The sequence below is a fragment of the Haliotis rubra genome, unplaced genomic scaffold (genome assembly GCF_003918875.1).
Source record: "Haliotis rubra isolate DU_JTF1 unplaced genomic scaffold, ASM391887v1 Scf53, whole genome shotgun sequence".
In the NCBI taxonomy this organism is placed as follows: Eukaryota; Metazoa; Mollusca; class Gastropoda; order Lepetellida; family Haliotidae; genus Haliotis; species Haliotis rubra.
In genome coordinates, this window is record NW_025767224.1 from 1,141,138 (window position 1) to 1,165,697 (window position 24,560).

Here is a 24,560-nt window from a genome sequence, read left to right on the forward strand (position 1 = left end):
TTATCCATGTTTATCCATCAGTTAACTTGTTTATTCACATGGACAGTGGCACTTCAATGAGCACCATGAAGAGCACCAACCAAGTCTGTGATGACAATAAAATCATGGTTTGATGAAGACCTCTTCTGATCCCTATCGAAAATGGTGGCTAGGTCTTACTGGATAGCACTGGCACCCTTTAGGGGTGAAGTAGGGCAAGGCCTGAGGTGACAAATCTATTGTGCAACAGATATTTGGATAATATGTATCTATAACTAAAACTGGCTTCCACAGGAGGAGATGCTGGGGTGAGGTCAAGCTATCTCCATGGCGAATGCAGTACAATACACTGCAGGTGATAGTAAGCCAGGCTGTTCCTGTGACAGAGGCAAATCACATTACTGGCTTCCGGTCAAACAGAGGATCCAATTCAAAGTCCTTATTCTAAAGTATTCCGCTCTGAATGATGTGAACTCACCAGGTTTCCTGAAAGAACTTGTTCAAGTTTACCATCCTACTCGTGCTCTGAGGTCTGCTCACGATCAGAGACTGGTTTACCAAACACAAAGACAAAGTTGGCAGAAAGATCAGTTTGAGTCGCTGCTCCTAAGCTATGGAACTAATTACCCCATACTAACATCTGCAACATCAATTGAGATATTCAAGACAAATCTGAAAACCCACCTCTTTACAAAGGTTTACTAACTTGTCTCTTGACATTGCTGACACAAGCGCCGCTGAGCAGCTGCAAGATAGGGGCTCTACAAATTCATTAATATTTTATTACTCATCTTTCTACCACTGAAGCTGTGTTATTACACACAAAACTCTGCTTGTTACTATGAAAACACAACACCATTTAGAAGTGGTCTACTGTAACATGTTATATTTCTGATTACATTTTCTTAGTGAGGCAGTTATTGGCCATAGTGTGTGTTCAAATCCTGGATTGGACTCATTTTGGAAAAGTATTAGAATCTACTTATTGAGAAAGTGTAATCTCCATTATAGCATGATTTGCTGATTATTACTTTTCACCAAAATGATAAGTGGGTGGTATATTAACAGTGCATGGCACGGAATTAGTGGAAGAGAGGCATGGTCTTCAGATGTATTTCATGAGCATTTTCATTTGTACCACTCAACATTTGCTTAGGAGCACACCTGTAAAGATTATTTGGTCCATGGAAACGATGTTCATCAGTCCACAGTAAATACAGAATGATTTCACTGCAAAGAGTGACAATATATTGACCAATATAAAAGTTCATATATATGCATCTGCCAGCAATAATCCAGCCATATTAACCCAAACAACAAACATGTCCTGATGTGATCAACAATATACTCTCTCATGTAAACTTGCCTGGGTTAGATGACATTTCTATGACTTTTGCTTACAAACATCAAAGAGAACATGTTTAAGACAAAACTGAATATATTACTGTTTACTGGTTCCTGGTGTGGTGGCATGCATCTGGCATCTGTGGCCCTTGCACGAATCCTCTCTCTATCATTAATAACGTTCAGGAAACTCTCCCATGATCTGTTGGTGTCGTTGACTTCTTTCATTGTCATGTTAGTATGTGTCCTTGTTTCAGCAGGTTTTGGGCACCTCAGAATCATGTGGGCAATTGTTTCATCTTCTTGGCAGAGCTTGCGGATTGGATTACCTGCTAACTTGAATCTATGCAGGTATTGCAGGCCAGGGCTTAAGTGGTTCAGCTTTAGCGGTGATATTGTCACCTGGTAACTTGTCGCTGATGATTCTTATATCTGCACTTCTTTGGTGAAGGTTGGCTTGCTCAGTATTCTCTCGTTTTGTCTGAGGTAGTCCATTCTTCCATCTTTTTCTTAGTGAGTTGTTGATGAATCTTGCTTGTTAGTAAGGAGTCTCTTTCGGCACTGGTCCGCTCTCTGCTGCAAGCTTTGCAACTGTATCAGCCTCCTCGTTGCCTTTGATGTCGACATATCTTGGAATCCATTGCAGAGTTATCCTATAGTTGATGTTTCGAATACTTCATATGATGTCACGGCAGCAGTCACAATTATTTATTGACATACTAAATGACATAGCTGAGGATTTTAAACTCTCTTTGTTTTCACTATGATGTCTTCATACCTTTGTCAAGCAAGATAATGGATATTTCCAGTCTTCAATCAATATACGTAAACTCTAAATAAACTTCTGTCTTGTGCTGTGGGACTTGTCTCGGGTCAAGGTACTGTATTCCTCGGCAGGTATGTCATCACTTACCATTTGTTCACATATACTACAGCTTTGTATGATCATGTGGGTTCTTGTGGATGAACTAGAACACATTGCCTGGAAAGCCAAGCATCAGTGTTTTTATCTTCTGGATACATCATACCAAAATAAGTCAGATGCTGGAGCATAGACAGATCCAGAGGAGGGGTGCACAACCCCGTTTTGTCCTGAAATTATTATTAATTGACCATTGAAGCTCTCGTGAAAACGGGTGAAAATGAATTGTGCACCTCCCCATTTCTCAATAAGCTGTGTCTACCCCTGTGTTACTTCTTGTTACCCAGCCTGGCGCTGGCTTAAAGCCTGAGTTTATTTGTGACGTGGTATCCCCTGAACTGGGACAATAAAACCAGAAGAAGTTTGGACTTGTACAAATAGCCACACGCACACTTACCATTGAAGTGCTATAGCATTGAACACAGCCCTATTTTACCTCATCTCACCTCTACAATATTAAAAGATGTCTACTTGCAATTTTTGTTTTCCTTACTTGGGACAAAAAATGTCTGTTAATGGGTCTTCAGACCCAGACTTTCTACTTTAGCTGCTCTTCAAGCTATCATTGCTGCACAAGTGTCAGGTGTCCATCCTAAACAAGATAATACCTCAGATTCACAAAAACATTTCATCTGGGAAAACAAAGATGACATGCAGCAACCTGATCTATTAATGGATGCCATCTCTATCCAGGGATCAGTAAGTTTAAAACAACATTTCATAATATCATCAAGTATAAAAGCTTAAAAAGAATAAATCAACACATAATCAACTCATGAGGAACAAAAATCCATATAATGTACTCTTTGGGAATAAAATTGCACATGCAGTTCCCATGAGGAATAGAACCCCACATATTGTGTTCGTGGCGAGACAACTCCATATCATGTTCATGGGAAATAAGACTCCCCATGGTTTACTCATGAGGAATTGAACTCCATATGTTGTGTTCATGATCAGAATATAACTCCACATACTGTGTTCTAGGGGACATAACTCCACATTGTATTCCTGGGGAATAAAACTGCACATACTCTATTCATTAGGGATAAAACTCCATCTGCTGTACGAACAAGGAATTAAACACCACATTGTACTAATGAAGAATAAAGATCCGTAGTTGGTTGAATCCTGGTATCCCTGATCAATGAATGACGAATGAATGGGAGCTACAGTTAAGCAGTAGGCTGCATGTCATAGCTTCATTTCTTTTCCACTTCAAAATGTAAATTTAGCTTGCAAGAAAAGAAAATGAAAATTGAAAGCAGATATTACTAGAACTCATTTTTTGGGTGTAGATTCTATGGCTCTTCTATGACAGGCAGCATACAACATCCACAACGATGGGATCGCTCGGCTGCAGAAGTGGTCCTGTCATTTCCTGTACATATGTCCTGGTGAGAATCAAAACTCATGCTGAGGATTAAGTTGCCTCGTCACCAGTTGGCTGATCAGAAAGTTAACCTACACATCCTTTGAGATTTCCATGCACAGAGTTTTAAAATCAAGTAAACGATGTAATATTAATGAACATGAAAGATGAAAAATCAATGCATTGGACTCTTGTGGATAACAATGTCAAATCTTGTACTTATTGAAAAAGAATTCAAGTTTTGGTGATATGATGAACATGTCAACAGTGTTACACACTGAGGATGAATATATGTTTATGTAAATAAATAATTATTGTTCATTAGTTAGACATCATTGGGATGAGTGAGTGAGTATTGTTTTAGGCCACTTTAAGCAATATTCCAGCAATATCATGGTAGGGAACACCAGAAATGGGCCTTACATGTAGTCCCGGCTCTTCAGGGTGATGCGCAGATGCTATAATCATTAGGCTACACCACCAACCCTTATTGGGATGAAGTGTTTGATAGTACACACAGTCAAAGGTCAAAACTTGTTTCTGCTTTGTTCACTGTCTGAATGACGACTTCAGTATATTTAGGAAATCATCACCCATCATGCATACATTAAAACAAATTTTGAATATAGATTTGAGAGAAAGATTTAAAGTAAAAGTAGTGGGTAATATTTGTCATGTAATGAAGGACTTTTGATAGATATCAATGATGATCCAAGAATATTCATATCCATAACCATTTTCCTTGAACAAAACCAATTAACAGATTCATACAGTACTAGTAAGTGATGCCTTTCATTTCTTGGGATCAATAATAATATTTTACGGTTTTAGAACAAAGAACAGTATTATACACCATCCTTCATCTAAAAATCATTTTAAAATATGCAAACACTAAAAAAAAATATTTTCAAGACGTAAGGTTGAAGACGGGATACGAACCGCCAAAGTTCGTGATGCACACTCTGCTTTCTCGCCAGATGGCAGTTTTCATGAAAATAAATGACGTCACGTGTGGACGCCATTTTAGGTGAGGAGTTGTCGTTTACGTTTCACAAATGAACAATATTTGAAGGATATCGGTAAATGCCAACTGTGCACACAGATCAGGCAGGCACTGCATTTATCAGAGAAACGTGTCTGGTGTGTTTCAAGCGATAAGATGACCATTCTGCCAAAGAAGAAACAGTCAAAAGATAAGTCTGATACGGAAACAACCGACCACTCGCATACAGCAACGCACAACCATTCTCACAGCCACAACCATTCACATTCTCACTACCATCACGCGAACGCCAGTGAAACAAGACACGAGAAAGGTGCTAGAGGAAGAACTTCACCTACAAGATGGCTTCCTTCAACGTCAAGGGAAGAAAAAGTTCCAACTCACGATCCTGGTGGTGGGACTTTCGAGAACCATGAAAGTTCGTCGTTGACATCGTCGCATAATAAACGGCGTCATCGCTCGTCACCACACAGGACTGTCAGGAAGCACAGGGGTCATTCCGCGAATGTACCCCCTCTTTCCCCACACAGTCCAACAGAAGGACCCTCCCAGGAATGTGAAGACCCATACAATAGTGAAGATGAACACAGTCCACCCACTCTGCCGGAGGACATCAAGGAGGTAGAATATACATTTGAAAATATGGTGTTGATAAGGAAGATGCCAAAATATTAATCGTTTTTTCGTGTCTTAGGGGTTGTTTACAAGTCTGTCAAGACTAAAAGATTGTGCTGCTGGGTGACAATATGAAATTAGGTGATCATTTCACGGACATTGTAAAGTAAACAAATGTCAGTACAAAGTCTATTCAACTTCGAAACTAGGGTATGATATTCACATACAGTCTACAGTATCTATGACTGATATTATGATAAAATACTTATTTGAAAATTTAAAGGGTTTACTACAAATATATGCAAAACCATTTTAGCTATGGCTGATAGTAATGATACCAGTCAATATGTGATTAATAATGGATGTATGGTAGTGCAAATATCGTCAATATCAACCAGTGAAGAAATGAATCCACTGTTGCCAAGTGTAAGCTTGCAATGTGTTGCCGTATTGCAAGATACCACAACAATTACCTCACTGTATGCAGTTTATGAAGTAAGCCAAAAACCAGCCAGACGTCAGGGCTGGTAACTTCAAAATGTTACCATCCCAAAATGGATTTAACCAGACCAAATATGGTGAATTTATTCAGATGTAAATTGAGACCGTCCGTCAGAAATCTAGACCGTCTCGGGCTGTCGGACGGGCCTTATTTCATACACTGCTGTATGTGATTTTGTAATGTTGTAACTTCAACAGTTTCGATGAGCATAGAACGTCCAAGTAAGAGCTGAGTTCACAAATCATTGACGATACTTAAACAGCACATAAAAATATTACTACAAATGGCCTGTGTAGGTTTTACTGTACAGCTGAGAGACCATTCAAACTAATAATAACAATCTCCCAGCTGTTGCCATTGTCGTGACACTTATGTTGATGATTCTCGCATGCATAGATACATTATATTTTATGTAAACAGAATAGTTACTCAGCACAGTGGTTTCACTTGATATGAAAAGGACTTGTCATGAAAAGAATTTTGTAAGACTGGTAAATCATATACAAACTTGTCAATATGTTTTACAATAGGATTTACAACCATAATAAACAGTCATCAACAAGGCCTGTATATATGGAGAAATTATCTGTGTAACAGTCTGTGATATTAGCCACAGGTCTGAGCCCTAAGTCTTATACACTGTATTTCTGATCGACTAAGATCCGCACAAAACGGGGATGTGGTCCTCAAGCCCTCTGGTTGGTCAATGCTGCTAAATCTGCACATTCTTTATAAATTCTCGGGAATTTTTACTTTCATCGACTGCTTGACTTGGAAGAAATGTAAGATTTTTTTCCAGCAATGGCTTCTAAAAAGAAAGCATCATTTGTAAATGTCTCTTTAACAAACATCAACCAACCAGAGGGCTTGCCTCGACCTCACCCCAGTTTTGTGTGGATATATCGTCAGCCATTTGTGTCAAGATCGTTTAGTTGAGAGTCCAAATCGGGTTTCAATCAACTAGCAGAAATAACAATAAAGAATTGATAGGTGTCATGAGTGGTGCTCGATAGGCCAATCATCCATGATCATGTTTGCATTAAGATTTAATCGATTGTATGCGATGGTAGCGTAGCGATCGGCAAAGCAGTCGGGTAGGGTGCACCGAAGTGTCCGGCCTTGTTGTCATAATGTATTATACTGTGAAGCATTTCGAGTCAGGGTTCATCTCAAATTTTTGTATATATTTTATAACATCTTTGATCCTCGCAAAGACACGAGGGCCTGTGTATACATCCCCATCATTTTGTTATGACCCGTGAAGGTCCGGGTTAGAATGTGCCTTTCGTAACCCATGCTTGTCGTAAGAGGCGACTAACGGGATCGGGTGGTCAGGCTTGCTGACTTGGTTGACACATGTCATTGGTTCCCAATTGCGCAGATCGATGCTCATGCTGTTGATCACTGGATCGTCTGGTCCAGACTCAATTATTTACAGACCGCCGTCGTCATATAGCTGGAATATTGCTGAGTGTGGCGTAAAACTAAACTCACTCACTTCTTATGATTATTGCAACATAACTGATCATGCTGATGGACCTCAATCCAACAGAGTCCACAGTTCATGTTACGTTTCAAGCCTTACTGCATTTATTAAGAAGACCTCCTCCCATCATGAGGATAAGCTCAGCTCAAAGCACTGATATTATATCCACACTGAAGTTCTCCCCTGAAATCACAGTTACAAGTTTACAGCCAGAATAGGTTTCAAATAACAATTACTTGGTTATGTGGTCATTGTCCAGGGGGACTTGAGGTAATAAATTGTATCTGTCCCATGCATTAAAATTGGATGATGGTTGACCACTCTCCTTCGTGTCAATGAGATATCCAGGGGATATTTTTTCTGACCTTCCTAAATTTGTTTATTATTTGCATCAGGTAAAACCCTCTGTGACTTGACTGATACGTTATCAGCCCTGATGGTGTGTGCATCACATACTTATTGATAGTCTACTTTGAATCTGCTATGTAGCTGAAATATTGCTGTCTGCAGTTTTAAAGTTCATCAATCATTCTTTGAAATCAGCTGACATAATTTGGTATGCTGCGAAGCTGTATAATCAGGTATAATAGGTGATACAATCCAACCACACAACAGGCAAGTTAGAAATATGTTAGCTTGCACAGATTGTTTGGTCGAGTGCTTAATATGTTTCCATGTTTATAGATAGATGAGTCCCAATTATATCCCTTGATTTGTGGATGATGCATAAATGTTTTTGAAAGCAAGAAATCAATTAACAAATGGAAATTGAATGAATATGCTGAAAGAAGGATTTAAACGATTAAAAAATATTCTTTTTTCTCTTGGGATGTTACTTGACTGACCTTGACAGAGAAATACCTCTTGTTTCAAGGAATGTTGTGTAGCTTGATTAGATGTTTAAGGAACATAAGCAACACCTGAGACAATGTTTGCCGTAGTTGGCTACAAGCCCAACTAAGCTGATGCCAGTACATGTTTGTCTGTTGTGACGTCCACCTTTGAAAGAAACAGTTGTATAGAAGAATCTGAAACATTGCATAAACCTTTTTCCATTGACAACACCAGTGTGTTTTTCATTTAATTACTTGTAATGATTTTCGGATGAAGACTTAAAATTTGCATCTCCTTGCAAAACCATTATCTTCTGTTGACATCTTAAAATCAACGGTGAACTACTACAGGTGATTGGACAAACAATTTGTTTTTCCTCTTTCAAAGTTCATGTGATATATTTGCCATGAGGTGTTGATATCTGCTTTACACACAGACAGGTTATAAGAGCAACATGCATCTCAGTCTGCCTCTTGTTTCAGCTGGAGAGGTGGTTTGAAAATGCCATGAAAGAAAAGAAAGGTTTTCTTATAAAGAAGATGAAGGAGGATGGTGCTTGTTTATTCAGGGCAGTCGGTAAGAACCCTTTTATATGGCAGACCATCAGTGTGGACCCTTGATTTTCTCTCAACTCTCACAATTTGTTTTGTGGAAGGTATCTCAGTTGGCCTGTTCGTGCAAGTATCAGTCTGGCAAGATGATGTTTCTAGAATAGATCTTGAAAACCTTGCTGTTTTCCTGCACCAAACCTGATACATTGACTGATTTAGCAGTAAACTGGTGCCTTTGGATAGTTTGAGAGTTTTGAAAGAAAAATGGTATTCTTGGTTCATTATATTTGTGTTTCACACTTGATTTCTTTTTGCATATATAAATCTAATTAGCAGGTGTTTATGTTTCAGCGGACCAGGTTTATGGAGACCAGGAAATGCATTCTTGTCTACGCAAACACTGTATAGATTATATGGTGAGTCAAACACTAGAGATTGTATGGCAAGTCAAACACTGTATAGATTGTATTGTGAGTCAAACACTGTATAGATTGTATGGCATGTCAAACACTGTATAGATTGTATGGCAAGTCAAACACTGCATAGATTAGATTGTATGGCAAGTCAAACACTGCATAGATTGTATGGCAAGTCAAACACTGTAAAGATTGTATGGCAAGTCAAACACTGTATAGATTGTATGGTGAGTCAAACACTATAGATTGTATGGCAAGTCAAACACTGTATAGATTGTATTGTGAGTCAAGCACTGTATAGATTGTATGGCAAGTCAAACACTGCATAGATTGTATGGTGAGTCAAGCACTGTATAGACTGTAAGGCAAGTCAAACACTGTAAAGATTGTATGGCAAGTCAAACACTGTATATATTGTATGGTGAGTCAAACACTGTATAGATTGTATGGCAAGTCAAACACTATAGATTGTATGGTGAGTCAAACACTGTATAGATTGTATGGCAAGTCAAACACTGAATATATTGTATGGCGAGTCAAGCACTGTATAGATTGTATGGCAAGTCAAACACTGCATAGATTGTATGGTGAGTCAAGCACTGTATAGACTGTATGGCAAGTCAAACACTGTATATATTGTATGGTGAGTCAAACACTGTATAGATTGTATGGCAAGTCAAACACTGTATAGATTGTATGGTGAGTCAAACACTGTATAGATTGTATGGCAAGTCAAACACTGTATAGATTGTATTGTGAGTCAAGCACTGTATAGATTGTATGGCAAGTCAAACACTATATATTGTATGGCGAGTCAAACACTGTATAGATTGTATGGCAAGTCAAACACTGTATAAATTGTATGGTAAGTCAAACACTGTATAGATTGTATGGCAAGTCAAACACTGTATAGATTGTATGGCAAGTCAAACACTGTATAGATTGTATGGCGAGTCAAACACTGTATAGACAAGTTGGTGACGAGAAGTTATTTATCAGCACTTTCAAACAAAGGTTACAGGATATCTTTATCCAGGATTGGCATTTGTCTATTTCTACCTCAAGTTATCTGTCATTATACTCTGGATTTAAAACTGATTTTAACACAGAAACATATATTACTTGTCTCCAAGACAAGTCTTTGGTACGTGCATTCTGTAAATTCAGAATAGCATTGAACAATCTGAAGGTAAATGCATACAGGAAGGAGAAACAACAGTACGACTATACCATCTGCTGTGAACATTGCATGGATCTCAACATCGAAGATGAAGTTCACATACTATTTTCCTGTCCAAAATATTCTGCATTTCGAATGAAATATTTACCTTGGTTAACTTCTGTTGTGCCAAACAAACGTAACTTCATCAAACTTATTTCTTCACAAAATCCACAAACAATCAAATTACTATCATTATATTTGAAGCATGTATTTAATCCACGCCGTTCTTAATTATAAGTTTTGTTTATCATATCACATCCACGTGACAAAATATAATATTCTGCTGTTATTGTACCTTAGGTCATAAGGCCTGTAGTATTGAATAAACTAGTCTGAGAGTCTGTATGGCAAGTCAAACACTGTATAGATTGTATGGCAAGTCAAACACTGTATATATGGTATGGAGAGTCAAACACTATAGATTGTATGGCAAGTCAAACACTGTATAGATTGTATGGTGAGTCAAACACTGTATAGATTGTATGGTGAGTCAAACACTGTATAGATCTTATGGTGAGTCAAACACTGTATAGATTGTATGGTGAGTCAATGTGGTGGTTAAATCAAGCAAAGTGGAATAACTTGCGAACACTACAGATAACATGGTGTGTCCGATATGGTATTGATTATACAATGTAAGTCAAACACTGTATAGGTTATATAGGATGTGTACAACATGCAGCCTATGGAAGTCTTCTCAGAAATGTATTGAAATAAGAGGACTGATGTTAATGAGATTGTTTGTTGAAACATTGAGTGAAATGGTGAATGTATTTATAGCCAATTAACCCCTTCTGTGTTCGCTGTCCAGAAAGGCACCGTTCATATTGGTGTGGGACTGTGCACATAATTGGTCCCAATGTGTACTGGCAATTATGAGATGTGTGATTACATTTCAGAAAAAAAATGCTGAGTTCTTTTCTCAGTATGTTACTGAAGACTTTACGACATACTTGAACAGGAAGAGGATAGAGAGTTGTCATGGAAACCACCTTGAAATGCAGGCCATGTGTGAACTGTTCAACCGACCAATAGAGGTCTACCAGTACAGTATTGGTAAGCAGTGAACATGCATAACTTGTGTGATAGTGTTTGGTGCAGAGTTGCATCACTCGGTTTGCCAGCAACCCTTGAGTTTGAGTTCGATTCCACAGTTTGCCCTGAAGTTGTATGTTTGCCGTGAAGTTGTAAGTTGTAATGTTGAAGACCTGCTTCACTTCAGGCTTTTCTCCCTCAAGTTTACGCACTGTGACATAACGTGCAGATTGTTCAAAGAGGACTTGAATCAATCTTTATAGTTCACAAACTCAATTAACTGGCGGTTCCCGTCATGGGTCTGACATATCAAACCCTTTTCTGGTATTCCCTGCCTTGACGTTGCTTGGATATTGCTAAAAGGCAGCATAAAAGAAAACCTGCTCGTTCTCATACTGTTAAAGACCAGACTACAGCACTTTAGGGGGTAACCTTGATGTTTTATGTTTGCAGAGCCAATCAACACGTTTCACAGTGCCTACAAGACAGACAATGAGCCAATCAAGATAAGCTACCATGGTGGTGTTCATTACAACTCAGTTGTTGACCCATACAAGGCTACAATTGGTGTTGGCTTGGGACTGCCAGGGCTGCAACCAGGAGTAAGTATTGAATAGTGGGGACAGGATGGGTGAGTATTGAAGGGTGTGGCTGTTGGGGTGAGTATTGAAGGGTGTGGCTGTTGGGGTGAGTAGTGAAGGGTCAGGATGAGTAGTGCAGGGTGGGTCTGTTTGGGTGAGTATTGAAGGGTGTGGCTGTTGGGGTGAGTATTGAAGGGTGAGGCTGTTGGGGTGAGTAGTGAAGGGTGTGGCTGTTGGGGTGAGTAGTGAAGGGTGTGGCTGTTGGGGTGAGTATTGAAGGGTGGGGCTGTTGGGGTGAGTATTGAAGGGTGTGGCTGTTGGGGTGAGTATTGAAGGGTGGGGCTGTTGGGGTGAGTATTGAAGGGTGGGGCTGTTTGGGTGAGTAGTGAAGGGTGTGGCTGTTGGGGTTAGTAGTGAAGGGTGGGGCTGTTGGGGTGAGTAGTGAAGGGTGAGGCTGTTGGGGTGAGTAGTGAAGGGTGTGGCTGTCGGGGTGAGTAGTGAAGGGTGAGGCTGTCGGGTTGAGTAGTGCAGAGTGGGGCTGTGGGGTGAGTGAGTGAGGGGTGGGGCTGTTGGGGTGAGTAGTGAAGGGTGGGGCTGTTTTGGTGAGTAGTGAAGGGTGGGGCTGTTGGGGGTATATTGAAGGGTGAGGCTGTCGGGGTGTGAGTGTTAAGGGAGTGAGTATTGAAGAAATTAGGAGCTGTTTGGGTGAGTAGTGAAGTGCAGAGTGGGGCTGTTTTGGTGAGTAGGGAAGAGTGAGGCTGTTTTGGTGAGTATTGAAGGGTGGGGGTGAGTAGTGTAGGGTGAGGCTATTGGGGTGAGTAGTGATGGGCTGTGCTGTTGGGGTGAGTATTGAAGGGTGGGTAGTTAGGCATGAAAGGTGAACATGGTGAAGGGTAGGGACTGTTGGAATCGATTTCAAAACGGACCGTTTGCAAGGTGTGAGAACTAAAGTTTTGAGTTTGGGGGGCAATATTAAAGGGATTTTGCATTATCACCATGATAAAAACATGGGACAATTTTGCAATTACAAATCTTTCTTTCTGAGACTTGGTTATTGTGTCTTTCCTGTAGCTTGCTGACAAGAACCAGATGAAAGATGCCGTGAAGATGTCTGAGAACACCCATATAGAGAAGACCATGCTGGAGGATAAGATCAGGGAAACAGACTGGGAGTTGACACAGGAGACCATTGAGGAACAGGTGGCACGGGAGTCCTATCTACAGTGGCTCAAGGAACAGGAGAAACAGGCTAACAGACAGGGAGGGGTAAGTTACCTCCACAGGGACTGTCAGGAGGGGAGGGGTCGGGTGGGTCCAGTCTACAGTGGCTCAAGGAACAGGAGAAACAGGCTAACAGACAGGGAGGGGTAAGTTACCTCCACAGGGACTGACAGGAAGGGTTGGGTGGATCCAGTCTGCAGTGGCTCAAGGAACAGGAGAAAGAGGCTAACAGACAGGGAGGGGTAAGTTACCTCCACAGGGGCTGACAGGATGGTGGGAGTGGAATGCCTCTCAGCATTGGCTCAAGTTGCGGCAGAGAGAGATTTGATATATTAATAGCCAATGATAACTATAAGGACAAGGTTAAGGAATGAGTGACAGTACATGCATGTTAGAACAAGATCAGCATTTCACTTCACATTCACACCTCTTTGTTTACCAGTTGAGTTATCCCCTCTTATGCAGCATGTAACTGAAAACAGGTCATCATACTGAATAACAGTAGTTAAGACATTTACTGATATTTGGTGTGGTACTTATTCCTTCTATGGCAGATTTGTTTGTTAAACATTTTTTCATTTTTGGTCTTAAAATCAGAATTTGTATCTGTTTCTGCTGGAAATATACCAAAATATTAAACAGTCTATGGCTTCAAGCTCAAATTGTTGGCATCATTTCAAGTGGATATTATCTGAACATAAATATGAATTTAAATTGCAATTGAAAGTGGTAACACAATGCAGTTTAGTGCTGTCAAGTATACAGTATACATAGCTTTGTTGTCAGGTCTAGGCTTAAATATTTATAGGCCACACAAAAACAAACACACACTATGGCACTGTTATGGTTTATGTTCATTGTCATTATTATTTCTTTTGTAACTGTTAAGTTGATGAAAAGATAATGTCTGTTTTAGGCCCGTTCAGCCAGTGCCACATGTAGCTCATCCAGCGAATACAGCCACAGTCTTTACGAGTCGGCTGGCTCCCCAGAGACACGTGGGGGTGGACGGTCACCACGAGTCCGTAGTGGACAGAACTCCTCCCAGAACAGTCCCCAGAGGCTAGATGGGGTGGACAACAGCCTGCCTCATGTGGCCAGTCCCAACATGCCAACTGCTGGTATGTAGTTATCTCCCTTGTTACAGACAGCTCATTGCATTTAACTTGTATTTTTCCTAACAAGATTACTTCAAACAACACAGTTACTAGACCCTTGCAGGTCTGGGTTGGAACTGGTCTTCAGCAACCCATGCTTGTTGTAGGAGGTGACTAATTGGATCAGGTGGCCAGGCTTGCTGTGTTTGACTTATTTTGATGTATTACATTGTATGCTAGACTGGATCATTTACAGACCCCTGTCATATAGCTGGAGTATTTTTAGTGCTGTGTTAAACAACAAACGACTAAACAGTTTTTTTTATCACCAAAATATGATATATCTGCATGACTTCACAGAAAGTATCAGTCACTTATCTATGCTAAGCTTTAGATTGAGCAGATGTCACAAGAAACAATAAAATATAAGTTGAATACAGAATGAGATTGAGATGATATATGTTGTTTGAAATATGAGCTAAAATGGCTCACATTGTCATTGCATTGTGCTATATATATATGAAGGGCTTTAAGGTGGGGTAGCCTAATGGTTAAAGCGTTGGCTCGTCACGCCGAAGACCCGGGTTCGAATCCCCACATGGGCACAATGTGTGAAGCCCATTTCTGGTGTCCCCCGCCGTGATGTTGTTGGAATATTGCTAAAAGCAGCGTAAAACCAAACTCAGTCAGTCAGAAATGCAATAGAAAGAGTTACTTCCCTTTCTATGTGATTTATGAAACCATAAATGTTGTTACCAGTTAAATTCTGGACACATTAGTTTTTGTCTGCATTTTAGGACAAGAAATCTGAAAACCATATAAGTTTGTTATTATATTCAAATTAGCTTCAACAACTGTGTGTATTAGACAACCGTGAAGGTCCAGATTAGAATGTACCTTCAGCAACCCATGCTTGTCGTAAGAGGCGAATAATGGGATCGGGTGGTCAGGCTCACTGACTTGGTTGACACATGTCAACGTCAAAGATGTTTTATGTACAAAAAGCCTCCGGCCCATATACATTGGAGTTATACATATACATTATACATATGGTGAAATAAGTAGTAATTAGTGATCCAAACAGCAAATCATGATACAGGCAGTAAATTATGTACAAGTAGTGAAATACAATGGACCTACAACACTTTTTATCAGATTGTTACGTTTAATAAGAGCATAATTGATATAGTACGACAGCTTTATTATTACATGCTGGTCAGTTGATGAAAGAAGTAGTTTAAATGCTAATGTAGGTGGATTACATAGATAATATTCAGCTATATATATGTCATCGGTTGCGCAGATTGATGCTCATGCTGTTGATCACTGGATTGTCTGGTCCAGACCCGCTGCCATATAGCTGGAATATTGCTGAGTGCGGTGTAAAACTAAACTCACTCACTCACTGTATTAGACATGTATTTAAGGGAGTTAACTCAGAAATAAACCCACATCTGATTTTAGACTAATTAGGAAACTGACGCTCTTTCTCTCTACATAGGATGTTCCCAGTCTCCGAAGATGGAGCAGTCCCTCTTGCCTAACATAGCGGACATCGAGGTGCCGGGCGCAGTTGGAGGAAGCTTTGAGGAAACCACTTCCATTATGAATCAAATTCCCCCTTCCATGCTAGGTGAGTCACTGTCAGCGAACAAGAACTCCTTCATACTATGTGAGCTCACTGTCAGTAAACAGCAACTCATCCATGTTGGGTGAGCTCACTGTCAGTAAACAGCAACTCATCCATGCTGGGTGAGCTCGCTGTCAGTAAACAGCAACTCATCCATGCTGGGTGAGCTCACTGTCAGTAAACAGCAACTCATCCATGCTGGGTGAGCTCACTGTCAGTAAACAGCAACTCATCCATGCTGGGTGAGCTCGCTGTCAGTAAACAGCAACTCATCCATGCTGGGTGAGCTCACTGTCAGTAAACAGCAACTCATCCATGCTGGGTGAGCTCCCTGTCAGTAAAGACCAACTCATGCGTGTATCTATTTGCTATTTTACTTCTGTGATGAAACTTGACAGATCATGCATAATGATCTGTATAATGATCCCAAGGGTTCAGTTTGAATGCAATACTTCATGGATGATCCTATGTGACCATTCTTGAAGCACTAACATCTCCAGTATGCTATACTTTTGTTTTCCTGACTGATGATCTGTGATGATTCTTGAAGCACTGACGTCTCCAGGTCCCCATGTGTGTTGTATTCCTTACTGATAATCTGTGGTGATTCTGGCAGCACTACAGCCTGCCGTGTCCCATGCATGATGTATCCTCGGGTCTCATCTCCTGTTCGTGTTACTGTGCTGCAGGTCTGTCAGAATGGGATGAAGATGACATCCTGGCACAGGTGATGGCTCAGTCCCAGCAGGAGTACCTGGACAGTCTCAAGAAGCACAACACCCCAGCCAGCCAGTCCCCTATCCTACCCCCATTGGAGGACATTGCCAGCTGCAGCACGCCTGGTCTTAGTGAATCCTTCCATTATGACCACCCAAGCTAACACATGACCCCACCTTTATCATAGCCTATTGTTATACTCTATCTCTCTCTCTCTCTCTCTATACACACAACAAACAAGTACTCAGTGCTGTAGTGGTGGGGACATGGGGTTCAAGCTGGGGGTTCTGTTGTGTAACTGACATATTCCTTGTACCAGTGTTCTGGGAAGACGTCCAACTGATGCATTAAAAACTGCAAGAGTTAAATCTGTTCTTGAGTATGTGTAAGTAAAAAGTATCAGGGTGATACTGCAGTTGATGCTGCTCTGTATATGTTGTTAAACCTAAAGACTTGTGCCCACATGTAAGGAGGAAGTTTCTTACATGTGAGTGTTATTACATATTACATTAACGGATGCTGATGTCAGTGTCAATCAGAGCTTATGTCATCTCTAAAGGCTAAGTTTAAGTTCTTTTCTGTTTTGATGTTTTGAGTTTATGTCAAGTTTTTCTGAGTTTTTGTTTTCTTTCTTATGTTATGTAAGTTAGATAAAATATGCTCATCGATGTTGAGAGAAAATTATCTAGAGAGCACATGTATGGGCTGTACTGTTTAGTTTCAGGTTTAAGGGGGTCTTTAAATGGTCAGCAGGTCTGCGTGGGAGTTGTCTGTACCCTTCAAGAACTACTTAATTTGCTGCCATTGAGCATGAAGTGCAGTGCTGGTGAAGCTTGTAATGGTGGCATGTGTTCCTGATGATAATACTGACTGCAGCAGTGTAGGGAGCTTGGTTTGAGGATGTGTTCCTGATGGATGTTGTGGCTGCAGCGGTGTTTGGAGCTTGTGTTAGGGTGCTGCAGTGTTTGGAGCTTGTATTTGTAGGTGTGTTGCCTTGCCCCACTGGCTCAAGGAAATCTTTGTGCTAAACCATTATAGGTTTACATTAGAAGGTTACAAGATCTTAGCACTAATTCATTTTGTTTAAATGGGTCAAGAGAATTTGATGTGACTGTAGCAGTGTAACGGAGCTTGTATCAGGAACAATGTTCCTTGAGTTTGGGGTCAAGGGCAGCAGTGTTTGGAGTTTACATATCAAGCAAATTTACGGCTGCCCTCCCCTTCCCTACAGTTTCATCACACTCTTGCAACATTCATCACACTTACACTCCAATATATTTATGTTAAGTAAATTAACTTTATGCAATGGTTTTTGTCTTTTTTGTGTGTTTTGTCAGTTGTCTTTTCATGCAAATTTCTCAATACAGCTTTTTCTTAAGTGGCATTTTCAGCAATAAGAACTTGTTCAGAGCACAAGTTGAATACAATGATTTGATTGTGGGTAACTGTAAAAGTAAATTCGCTTGTAGGAAGTTTGTAAGGAACATTCATGATGAACAGACATAAGGGTTTTCAGCCATGTTATTTTGCCTGAAGTTATCAGCCCTAAATTGTGTTGTGAAAATCAATGAGGTATGTAATCTGGGTGGTTGTGCTTTCTATAGTTATTAAAGGGTACAAAATCTTGCTAAAAGTTGGTACTTGTGTAGGCTACAGTTTGTACATTCTTACTGTCTCAATAACTTCTGAAAGACATAATTTGTACTGCATAATCCAATTTTCAGGAATGGACAAGGTCTGTAACCAGGTTTGATGTGTTGGGTTTTACAAATCTTTTGAAAACTGAGTTCAAGGTCAGTGATTGAACTGACTAAGGGGAAAGGTATGAGTCTTGAGGTCATCTCACTAAAGGGGTATTATGTTATATAAACTCCACAATCATCCAACAGTCAGTGGGTATTCTGTAACCTGTTGTATTCATCAGCCAGAGGGTGTTGTATAACCCATTGTATTCATCAGTAAGTAGTCATTATATGGCCTTAGGGGTCAGATGTCTATAAACAAGTGTGCAGTGGACCCTGTCCAAGGGTAGTTATATCAGTCAGATCGGCTCAAAATAAAGTGGGGGGCAGACCTTTATCTGAAGCATGTGGCAGGACTCGTGTAAAAAAATCTACATGCTCATGATAATTGATATTTAAACCTCTGTTATCAACAAACTGCTAATAATCGCTATAACAGTTGTGTATTCTATGCATCAAACTAGTGATATTAATAGTTTTCTAAAAAAAAAGCATCATTTTTATTATATTTATATTTCATTTCTGAAGAAATGACACATTGAAATAAATATTAACTGTTCTCCATACACCTTCAGGTATGTTCAAGTTGTTGTACAGGATGTGATTGTTTGAACTGTTTACCATACAACTTATTCAGAAGTGTGAGATCACATTGGTATGCTTGTATTTGGAGGCGTTCATAGAAATGTCTTTTTGTTTAGAATATTTTCACTACGCATACAGACAAGAGCTGGACAACTCACTGAGATCGAAGATCTGTTGATAATACATCCCCATCAGAAAGCGTATTGTGAACTAGTGTCGAAAGTGCTGCAATTTTCTGTGCAGGGCTGCATCCTTGGGTACTCTAGGAACTCAAGTCATTTGTCCAATATTCCTCCTGATTGTTTCGTTGCATACCCTTGCTTGTTGCTTTCACCAAAGTACAAAATGAAAGAACTGCCTTACTTCCAGGCTTTTCCTCCCTTCAAGCTGGCATATCTGGAGTACTGTTCAAAGCGACAAACAACTCACTCCTCTGACTTAACATTGGTCCTTGTCACAGATGATCACAAATCAAGGTTTGTCTGAACCCTCATCAGTCCTTCAACTGTTTTGCATCGCCACACAGCTTCCAGGATAACATCTCATGGCTTATTGCTAATGGGATTCTCTGTCTCCTCAGCTTGCAAAACCAAGATTTTACTTCTTGTCAGCCTTGTCTTTACTTTCATGGTATTGTGTGTCTTTGTTTGGAGAAAGTGATAGTTTTGGCAATGATTTTAGGTGTTTGTTGTTTGGTATCTTATGCATCAGAGAATGGCCTTTAGCCAGGGATGGGGCAGTGTGGTAGCCTAGTGGTTAAAGCGTTTGCTTGTCACGCCAAAGACCCGGGTCCGATTCTTCACATGGGTACAATGTATGAAGCCCATTTCTGGTGTCTCCCTCTGATAATGCTGGAATATTTCTAAAAGCGGCATGAAGACATACTGCTGCTGATCAGTGGCATCATTACAGGCACAATCTCATGGAAGAGATACATCCAAGGCATTATCTAAAGGAGATCGTCATTGGCTTTAGCACCATACAGTCTTGCTCTTGTTCAGATGACAGACACACAAAACAGAACGTGTAGCATGACATGCAGGTCAGACATTTTTTTTATGCTGGTTCTTGTATGAAAGCTGTTGTAGGTGCACACTTTGAGAAATGAGAATATGTTTCTGTTTATATTTATGCCAGGTTGTGACATGAATGGGAGTAGTGGTGACTGAGATAACCTTGGGATAGGCAAGTAAAGGAAGCATGTTGCACTATCTGCCAGAATTTATGCTTGTCAAGGGACACAGACTCAGGAGTCTCGGGCCGGGAAGTTTTCTGAACAGAATTACATTCTTATGTCTGCAAAAATCTGATTGTTTTTTTATACCAATTTCTACCTGATTGTGCTTCAACATCAGCACATTCCCATGCTAATGGGTTTCACCAAACTAGTTAATGTCCATATTAAGTGACAGACTATGATATGACCAAAATACTGTTAAAGATGTATCTGACCAAAAGTATTCACTTGCTCACTGTTCCTAGTCCAAGTTTCTGTGACTGTAACCTTGGTTCTACTTGCCTGGTCATTTGTGTGCATTGTGTGGGGGTAATGTTAGATGGATGTGTTGAACATTATTGCTGGTTCTTCTGGTAGATACCTGCACTGTGATAACATTGATTATAGGGCAGAATCAAATGTGTTGGACAGACAGGACTCTCAGAAGGTTGTAGTATCAGTAGCAATGATATCTTTATGATGTCCTAAGGTTGAACAACTGAAACATCTATGTCACATCCTAGGAAGCCTTTGTCTTCATTTCAAGTTGTTACAGATAATTTCTATCAATTTAGGTGTTTTCTGTAAGTTTTTCTGTCTTATATTTATATGGATTCTATCAATTTCCCTTGAGACAAACAGCACAAGTTTCTGTAAACGAAAGTTGACCATTATCAGTAGGTGTATTTGTTTCACTTGTATGTATGGTGGGGTGTAGGTGGATCTGACTTTTTAGTGTTTGATTGTAATTATAGTTGATTCTTGAATGATATTTCCCGCTGAGCAAATTATCTAAGTTTGATGATTATCAAATGTAAGGATGCTCTTTGTTCATAAATGATTATTTTCCCAATAAACTGTGATTTTATTTCAAATGAGTGCTATGCATCAGACTGATGATTAGTTTTAGTTTGTACTCTGTTGCCCTCAGTTCATCCTCTTCCTCCTGATCCGACAGAGCTGTAGCCCTGGACCTGCTGAACAAACAGTTTGTGCCCAGCCACAGGTGATAACTGGCCCTTTGAATGAACACCAAACAGTGATAAGTGATGGTGTCTGCTATTTTCACCTTCTGTCAAAACAAAGCCTTTTTATTTGCCATTTTGTTTAAGGTGCAAGATCTTATTCACCTGTGTCCCGATCAACAAAGCATTCTTAACGCTACGACATTCGTAAGTGAATGGTAGACTGTAGAGTTACAACCGGTCAAAATATTATGAATGCTTTGTGGTTCGGGACCCAGGTATTTTTTTAGCAATCAGGATTAAGACAATAGCTTTTTTATGCACGTGTTCACTGACAAGCATGTTAATTTAATGCAGAATACACACCATCACCATTCATGAGAGATGAAATTCTTCATATAAAGACTGGTTTTAAATAAAATATGCAAAGTGTCAGATAAATAAACTTTCTCTTTATGTGATGCATGTGATACATGTATCAACCATGGTTTAAGTACCCATGTGATAAGCATGATGGTGGACACTTGGAAGGATGGAGGATGTGACTTCAGGGAGACTTGCTTTGTTTTGTTGTTTGTTCTCTGTGACAATGGGCATGCAGTCAGGTCAGTCAGGTGGAGTTATGTCTCTTTTCTGGAGGAGGATCCTGGCCTTATCTGTAGCCCAGGTACCATTGCTTCCTGCCATGCTGCAGTCTGTGTGGCAGGCAGTTTCTCACTGTCCAGGTCAACATAGCCTTAGTTGCAAATAAACTATGACTTGCAAATTACCATCTCTTCTGTTGTCATTGTTAGCTGTAGATGGATTCCATGCCCGAATCAGATGGATTGCCAACCAAAAATAGGTGAGATTGCCAACCGGAAATAGGTTATATTGTCCACCGGAAAACACACGCACGCACACACACATATAAACATTTTTATTTAAAGAAAACTAAATTTCTGAGACTTTATGTAAGTCTACTTAATGATAGTTGAGGTGTGTCTCCTCCACATACACAGAATCAAGATGGCATATGCGTCCTGACTTGGACACCAGTGCAGTATTCCGGATTGTAATGTGACGACTATTGCAAGTCTGTGTCAACTGATACCCTCAGAATCGATCCCAGTCCATATTCCATTATTCTAAATAGTCATGGTTATATATCAGTGTCTTAAAGAATATCAGAAATTTTGTATCCAGAAATTAAATACAGGAATGATAAGGTCCGATGAAGTCAAGCAATGTCTGCTAATGTGAAATGGTTTTAGGATTATTACACTTATAGAAAGACGTGAATCCACATGGCACCTTGTACTATTCAGGTTAGAGGCTTAGACTGTCACTATGAATATATACACAAAGAACTTAAATAAGCACCCCTGTATTTTTGCAATGATAGGTTTTCAATGCGTACATAAAACGTCTCCTGGTGACCACGATAGAAAAACCGGAGTTTTTCTGACCCGTATGATCCTTTGATTCGTTAAAAACGGCAAAATGATTGGAATCAATGTTGATTTTATGATGATAATTGCTCCTTTAAAAAAAAGCCCACTGATTTTCATACAAAACCATGTCTGTACAAGTATGGCCCTGGAATGTTTAATATTGAATTTTTTGGTGAATGTGGACATTTAAAATGTCATATTGCGTGTCTTACGCGATTCAAGGTCAATACCGAGTGTAACCTCCATGTGACTGTATGACAGCCAGCACTCTCCTCCTCATATCCCCTGTCAGCTTCCCGATCCTCTGAAGGGGCAGTCTACGCCATTCATCGTGTAAAGCAGCTTCCAGTTTGGCCAGGTCCTGTACAGGAGAATCCCTTTGTTGCACACGACGACCAATCACGTCCCAGATATGATCCAAAGGGTTAAGATTGTGGCTCATTCATTCGTGAGATATATCAGGGGGTGCTTTAATAAGTTCTGTGTCTATACATAATTGTAACAGAAAGAAACAATTCCTTTTAAATTGTAAAGGAGCCGGTGTGAGATGGGAGATTCAAAACCTGAGGAACTCTGAATTTTCTTCATTAAGGGCTTTAGCATTGAAGAAAGGGCTGGTGGAAGGGAAATGTAGTTCAGGGACTCGGACAGACTACATTAGGGAGTAAAATCAGTTTTATAGTGCTTGCCAACACGACCCCGCACGACACATTGTAATGACTCCACAACAAAGTTTTACCATTTTAATGTCGATGGGCGGGCAGGTGAAACGTACTATCTCACAACATATTTCGGTTTGACTCGGCCAGAGAATCGAACCACAGACGTAACTAAACCGCTAAGGCTGTGGCAAAGAATAATCAGCGGTGAATACATTTTTCACACGAATACATTGTAGTTTTTTTATATGAAACATACTGATTACCGTCTAAAACAGGTTTGGGAGTTTGGGGCTCAATCTGCTCGGTCGATACCTTGAACAGAACGTGCAACCAAAGTGACGACAATCCCACATATCCGAAAAGACACGCCCGCCTGTCAACAGCTCGGCATGCGACGTGTGTAGCACGTTCTGCACGTGCAGGACATCCGATGGAATATCGGTCTTATTACACGCTGATGACATGTCTACATCTGAAATTGTGGTGGCAACGTTTGGTTGGATACTGAGCAGGGAAAACTTGATGGATATTTCAGTACCTGGTAGCTGCTTGCAGAGAAATATTACGTAGAAAGTATTCGCTCTTTCACTGCCACAGGTATGTACAACGTCTTAAAACAAACAATTTGTGTGGCGTGCAGTTTAGCAGAAATATTGCCTCAACGTTACTTTTCATAGTTCTATAGAAACGCTTACAGAAAGTGCATATCTTGAAGCAGGAAATTTGTTTGGAATTTCTTCAAAAATGTAGCAGTCCTTGACACGTAAAATAGCGTGAGGAAAGATTTCCGCACGTACCCCCCACCTTAAATTTCATAACAAACAGAATTCTTTGGGAAACATTTTAAACAGTTGATGTGAGTCGCCTGTTATTGTTGTTCAGTAAAACGGAGTTTGATAATTATGTTCAACACCCCATGCCCAATTACATCGTAGGAAACACACACTACCTGTTTCAGGGAGTGTACAGTGTGGGTTCAATATCCCTTGCAAGGTACAATCACCTCAGTGAGGGTGATCGGCCAGGGTTACAGATGGATAAACATGTACAGTAAGATATTACATGTGTGGCCAGATGGTCCCCGGCGCAGATCCACGTGGTCGTCTAGGCGTCTTTGCTGTACATGTCAGTGGACGTAAGGTTGGGTGGGTGGGTGAGTGAGTGAGTTTAGTTTACGCCACTTTTAGCAATATTCCAGCAATATCACGGTGGGAGATACCACAAATGGGCTTCACACATTACCCATGTGGAGAATCGAACCCGGGTCTTTGGCGTGACGACGGGATGTTGCTCTTCGTAATATTGCCGCGTAAAACGATATTCACTCCACAAGCTACAGCCCCTGGCGCGGCGACGGTCGACCTTTAGGCATGTCATAAATTGTGATTGTGAGTTCGAATCCTGGTTCGGTCTGATTGTTTCTTGGTTTG

General features: G+C 40.3%; 1 protein-coding gene across 1 annotated transcript; it reads left to right on the plus strand.

The window, feature by feature from the left end:
* Positions 1 to 4,604: 4,604 nt before the first annotated feature.
* Positions 4,605 to 21,804, plus strand: LOC124252915 (OTU domain-containing protein 5-B-like). The gene is made up of 9 exons (XM_046686590.1): positions 4,605 to 5,241; positions 8,540 to 8,633; positions 8,960 to 9,024; positions 11,146 to 11,302; positions 11,735 to 11,883; positions 12,934 to 13,128; positions 14,000 to 14,204; positions 15,682 to 15,813; positions 16,500 to 21,804. The coding sequence occupies exons 1-9, from the start codon at positions 4,777 to 4,779 to the stop codon at positions 16,688 to 16,690; spliced, it is 1,653 nt and encodes a 550-aa protein (XP_046542546.1). The 5' UTR covers positions 4,605 to 4,776; the 3' UTR covers positions 16,691 to 21,804.
* The last annotated feature ends 2,756 nt before the right edge of the window (positions 21,805 to 24,560 follow it).

Bases quoted from the DNA above. Each gene is read 5' to 3' on its own strand.
- LOC124252915 (XM_046686590.1), top strand. From the start codon at position 4,777: ATGACCATTCTGCCAAAGAAGAAACAGTCAAAAGATAAGTCTGATACG. The intron at 11,303-11,734 runs GTAAGCAGTGAA...TTATGTTTGCAG, and splicing joins GGTCTACCAGTACAGTATTG to AGCCAATCAACACGTTTCAC. The intron at 13,129-13,999 runs GTAAGTTACCTC...TGTCTGTTTTAG, and splicing joins AGGCTAACAGACAGGGAGGG to GCCCGTTCAGCCAGTGCCAC.